The 6,000-nt window shown below is 44.7% G+C and overlaps 1 protein-coding gene across 1 annotated transcript in view; it reads left to right on the top strand.

The window, feature by feature from the left end:
* Nucleotides 1-5,699: 5,699 nt before the first annotated feature.
* Nucleotides 5,700-6,000, top strand: part of LOC137528159 (amphinase-2-like) — a 30,675-nt gene continuing 30,374 nt past the window's right edge. Inside the window, exon 1 of the mRNA XM_068249425.1 lies at nt 5,700-5,724. Within this exon, the coding sequence (XP_068105526.1) occupies nt 5,712-5,724 (13 nt within the window). The 5' untranslated portion in view covers nt 5,700-5,711. The remainder of the gene's footprint in view (nt 5,725-6,000) is intronic.

The raw sequence follows: 6,000 nt of genomic DNA, 5'->3' as shown, positions 1-6,000 counted from the left end.
GTAAACAATGCTATATAGTCTGGCTGAGCGGTGTACACAGAGTGGCAGTACACACAATGCTATATAGTCTGGCTGAGCGGTGTACACAGAGTGGCAGTAAACAATGCTATATAGTCTGGCTGAGCGGTGTACACAGAGTGGCAGTACACACAATGCTAAATAGTCTGGCTGAGCGGTGTACACACAGTGGCAGTACACACAATGCTATATAGTCTGGCTGAGCGGTGTACACAGAGTGGCAGTACACACAATGCTATATAGTCTGGCTGAGCGGTGTACACAGAGTGGCAGTAAACAATGCTATATAGTCTGGCTGAGCGGTGTACACACAGTGGCAGTACACACAATGCTATATAGTCTGGCTGAGCGGTGTACACAGAGTGGCAGTACACACAATGCTATATAGTCTGGCTGAGCCGTGTACACACATGGCAGTAAGCAATGCTATATAGTCTGGCTGAGCCGTGTACACACAGTGGCAGTAAACAATGCTATATAGCATGGCTGAGCGGTGTACACAGAGTGGCAGTACACACAATGCTATATAGTCTGGCTGAGCGGTGTACACAGAGTGGCAGTAAACAATGCTATATAGTCTGGCTGAGCGGTGTACACAGAGTGGCAGTACACACAATGCTATATAGTCTGGCTGTGCGGTGTACACAGAGTGGCAGTACACACAATGCTGTATAGTCTGGCTGAGCGGTGTACACAGAGTGGCAGTAAACAATGCTATATAGTCTGGCTGAGCGGTGTACACAGAGTGGCAGTAAACAATGCTATATAGTCTGGCTGAGCGGTGTACACAGAGTGGCAGTACACACAATGCTATATAGTCTGGCTGAGTGGTGTACACAGAGTGGCAGTAAACAATGCTATATAGTCTGGCTGAGCGGTGTACACAGAGTGGCAGTACACACAATGCTATATAGTCTGGCTGAGCCGTGTACACACAGTGGCAGTAAACAATGCTATATAGTCTGGCTGAGCGGTGTACACAGAGTGGCAGTACACACAATGCTATATAGTCTGGCTGAGCGGTGTACACACAGTGGCAGTACACACAATGCTATATAGTCTGGCTGAGCGGTGTACACACAGTGGCAGTACACACAATGCTATATAGTCTGGCTGAGCGGTGTACACAGAGTGGCAGTACACACAATGCTATATAGTCTGGCTGAGCGGTGTACACAGAGTGGTAGTAAACAATGCTATATAGTCTGGCTGAGCCGTGTACACACAGTGGCAGTACACACAATGCTATATAGTCTGGCTGAGCCGTGTACACACAGTGGCAGTAAACAATGCTATATATAGCGTGGCTGAGCGAGGTGCACAGTGGCAGTACACACAATGCTATATAGTGTGGCTGAGCGAGCGGTGTACTACTGTTCCCAGCAGCGACACACAATGACTGGGGGGACCCTGGCTAGCGTGGCTGGAGCGTGAACTACCCTGCCTGCCTACCCAAAGCTAAACCCACAGACAAATGGCGGAGATATGACGTGGTTCGGGTATTTATTTACCCAAACCACGTGACCGTTCGGCCAATCAGAGCGCGTTCGGGCCGAACCAGGTGACCCGTTCGGCCAATCAGAGCGCGTTCGGGGTCCGAACCACGTGACCCGTTCGGCCAATCAGAGCGCGTTCGGGTCCGAACCACGTGGCCCGTTCGGCCAATCACAGCGCTAGCCGAACATTCGGGGAACGTTCGGCCATGCGCTCTTAGTTCGGCCATGTGGACGAACGGTTTGGCCGAGCACCATCAGGTGTTCGGCCGAACTCGAACATCACCCGAACAGGGTGATGTTCTGCAGAACCCGAACAGTGGCGAACACTGTTCGCCCAACACTAGGTAGAGGCAGGTGGCATAGCTTAAGAGTGCCTCCATCTGAGGGCCCCATGAATGTTTTGCTATGGGGCCCCATGATCTCTAGCTACGCTACTGATGGTAGACAACACCCCAATAACCTCAACCACTAAGGCCTGCTGCTTGGGGGTTATACTTGACTCAGAGCTCTCCTTTAAACCTCACATTGCCTCATTAACCACCACCTGCTATTTCCAGCTCAAAAATATATTCCGTATCCGTCCCTTCCTCACACAAGAAGCCACCAAAATGCTTGTTCATGCCTTAATCGTCTCCCGCCTAGACTACTGCAACACCCTGCTCTGTGGCCTACCAAAAAACAGGCTAGCACCTCTCCAATCCCTTCTAAATTCAGCGGCCCGCCTCATTCACCTTTCCACACGCTCTTCCGATGCAGCCCCACTGTGCCGTTCTCTCCACTGGTTACCCATTACCCAGAGGATCCAGTTCAAACTCCTGACTCTAACATACAAAGCCCTCCACGAGTTGTCTCCTCCATACATCTCCTCACTAATCTCAAGATATTGTCCCTCCCGCAACCTTCGCTCCTCCCAAGAAATTCTCCTGGCCTCTAAGCTGATCACCTCCTCTCATGCTCGCATCCAGGACTTTACACGAGCATCATCCCTTATCTGGAACTCTCTTCCACAGCCTGTATGTCATGCTCCAAACCTGGACATCTTCAAACGCACTCTTAAAACACACCTTTTCAGACAAGCTTATAACATTCTATAGCCCTTATTTACTTCTCTGTCACAATGTAATCAGAGGCAAAGAATCACTGCCTCATCCATCCTCCACCCCCTTATCTAGTATGTCCTCCACAACCCATTCGATTGTAAGCTCGCAAGGGCAGGGTCATCCTCCTAATGTTTACTGTTCTTGTAACAGTATTTGTGCTGCTTGGAACTCTGCTGTACATTTGTTAGTTGTATCTATGTTCCTCTTGTCGTCTTATTGTGCTTTGTAAAGTGCTGCGGAATATGTTGGCGCTATATAAATTAAAAAAAAAAAAAAATAATAATAATAATAATAAAAGAGTGTGCAAAGCAGTAATCAAAGCAAAAAGTGGCTACCTTTTGCTTTGAATATGACATATTTTCAGCTGTTTCACACTTTTTGGTTATGTACTATACTTCCACATGTGTTAGTTCATAGTTTGGATGCCTTCAGTGTGAATCTACAATGTTCATAGTCATGAAAATAAAGAAAACTCTTTGTATGAGAAGGTGTGTCCAAACTTTTGGTCTATACTGTATATATATATATATATATATATATATATATATATATATATATATATATATATATATATATATATATATATATACATACACACACACATTTCACAAAATGTTACTTTTAAAATTAATTATAAAATAGTAGCAAAAACGTTTCTGTAACATGTTAGCCAAACAAATTATGTAGGTAGATAAAACAAAGTTTTGTAAATGTAATACCATTAATGGCTAATTGATCAAGTAACTTGATTCAAGTTACATTATGAAAGATTTCAGGGATCCAGTCCCCTTTTTCAGGCATATTTGCAGATGTTAGCTGAAGTAAAACATTTGAGGTTGATGACCTGCATCAGTGTTTTACTTCAGTTAACATCTGGAAGTATGCCTGAAGAAGGTGCAAAGTGCAAAGTGCCAAGTGCAAAGCGCAAAGTGCAGAGTGCCAAGTGCAAAGTACCAAGTGGCAAGTGCCAAGTGCCACATGCAAAGTGCAAAGTGCCAAGTGCCACGTGCCAAGTGCCACATGCCAAGTGCCACGCGACACGTGCCAAGTGCTAAGGGCCACGTGCCAAGGGCCACATGCCGAGTGACAGTCAGACAGCAAAGGAGAAGACACTAATGCACACTAACTGTCAAACTGGCACTGCTCACAGCACAGCAGTTCTGTAGTAAGCTAACACAGTAGTGCTACTACTCTAACAAGTACTATCACTGACTGCAGTACTAAAGTACTAACTACACAATAACACATTAATCCTATTCCCTAATCCCTAACCTAACCTATACTGTAGCTAAGGCTAGCACAGGCAGCAGCTGGCCTGGTCTGTGCACAGGCACAGCACACACACAGACAGATAGCCGCTGCTTGCAGCAGCCCTGCAGCACACACTCTGACTGTCACACAATGAAATCAAGCTAATTAACAATACAACAATAGTGTAGCGATAGTGAAGGGTTAATCACTGAACAGCTTTAGGTTTATCACTGTATATAGCACTTGCTAGGCCAGCAGGACTGGAGCATGTCTCTCAGTGACTGAGCACTGCAGTCACACAGGACGAGATTTCTCATCATGGCACCCACAGGGGGGGCTGGCCAGGGTTCCCTTCTGTGATTGGGTGTTAGGGCTTAGGCTGGGAGCCCTCTGATTGGCTCAATGAGGTCAGGAGTGGCTGGCCAGGGTTCCCCTCTGTGATTGGTTGCTAGGGCTTATGCTGAGAGCCTTCTGATTGGCTCAATGACATCCTGGACATAATCTACTTAGTTACAGTATCTCAATATTCGGATATCCGCGGATATCCGGATTTCTTGGCAACTATCCGCAGATAGCTATCCGGATTTGAGCCCAGGTATCTGGAATCTGAATCCGGTCGGATAGCTGAAAAAAGGTCAGATATCCGGGTTACCCGGATATCCGGAATCTGGATGAGCAGCACTGCCCATAGACACTTTTTGGGTTCTGCCACTCAAGAAGAATTGGAACCACTGGAGAACTATGCCATCAATGCAGCAGTATTCATGTATCCTGCTTATCAAGATGTCATGGTCATATGTATCAAAGGCTGCAGAAAGGTCTAGCAGTATCAGGATAGAGCACTCTCCTCTGTCTCTTGCCATGAGCAGGTGGTTACAGATTTGGATGAGGGCCAATTCAGTGCTGTGATTTTTCCTGAAGCCGGACTGGAATAGGTCATAAATATTGTTTTGTAAGATTCCCGTTTCTGGTGGTATACAGCTTTTTCAATCACCTTCCCCAGAAAGGGAAGGTTAGAGACTGGTCTGTAGATGGTCATTGCATCTGGGTGCAGTGAAGGTTTTTTGAGGAGAGGCTGATGCTTGCTTCCTTTAATAAAGCATGAAAAATATCCCCGATTGTAAGGAACAATTTACAATTCTGGGGAATACTGATATAAACAGGTCAGGCATTTCAACATGAACTGTGTTGGGCCAGGATCCAGGTCACAGGTAGTTTGGTGAAGTTGAAGGAGGATGCTTGATGTGACTTCTTCATCAATTTCCTTGAAGTTTGACCAAGGTGTTATGTTGTCTCTGCTAATGTTATTTGACCCTATATTAGGCTCAGAAGCTGTAAGTTGGATGGCGAACCGGATAGCAGAGATTTTGCCTGAGAAGAAGCGGGCAAATTGCTCACAGAGGTCCTTTGACGACTGGATATTAAAAATAAGTGCTTCCATATTATAAAATGGGGGTAGGTCAAAAAACTATCTTAATTAACATTTCGGTCATGCAAAGATTACTACTTAATGAAATGTGTAGGGAAAAAATGATGCATAAAAAATAATTTTCTATTAAATGCTTATGAAAAAAACTTTGCTTGAACTGGGGATTTGACCTTTTTTCTTATCATAATGAAGTTCTTGAAAATTTTAAAGAATAATTTGGAAAACCAATACAATTTTCTTCTAAGTATGTTCATGTGAGCTATTTTCTGATGAGATGTGGGAAAGGAAGTGGAAATATGATACACATTTCCAGAAAGTAACACATAGGATGGGTGTTAATACCACTACTAACACCTACTATTTAAGAAACCCACTGTCTGAAAAGCCGACCACAAAGCCAGCTCAGCGTATAGGTTGATGTATAACACAGGTCAGTATATTGAAGAGAAGCAGACTATGGGCATCTGATCTCATGCGGTCATTAGATCTGCTTTACTAAAGCTTTTTCAGAAAATGATATATGAGAACCTGCAAAGTAGTCTTGGATTATTTATAAATCTTGTGCTAAAAGGTGTCTGCAAACATCATGCAGGTTATATCAGTACATAGCAAGGATTGCTAGAAGTGTAGGAAATTAGGTAAACAGTAGTAGTGAAATTGCTATTGTGCGCACACGTCTGCAGTGCGAACATTTTTAACCTGGGTT

Source organism: Hyperolius riggenbachi, chromosome 8 (genome assembly GCF_040937935.1).
Source record: "Hyperolius riggenbachi isolate aHypRig1 chromosome 8, aHypRig1.pri, whole genome shotgun sequence".
Lineage (NCBI taxonomy): Eukaryota > Metazoa > Chordata > Amphibia > Anura > Hyperoliidae > Hyperolius > Hyperolius riggenbachi.
The sequence above is the reverse complement of the archived record's forward strand: the minus strand, read 5'-3'. Positions and strand labels throughout refer to the sequence as shown.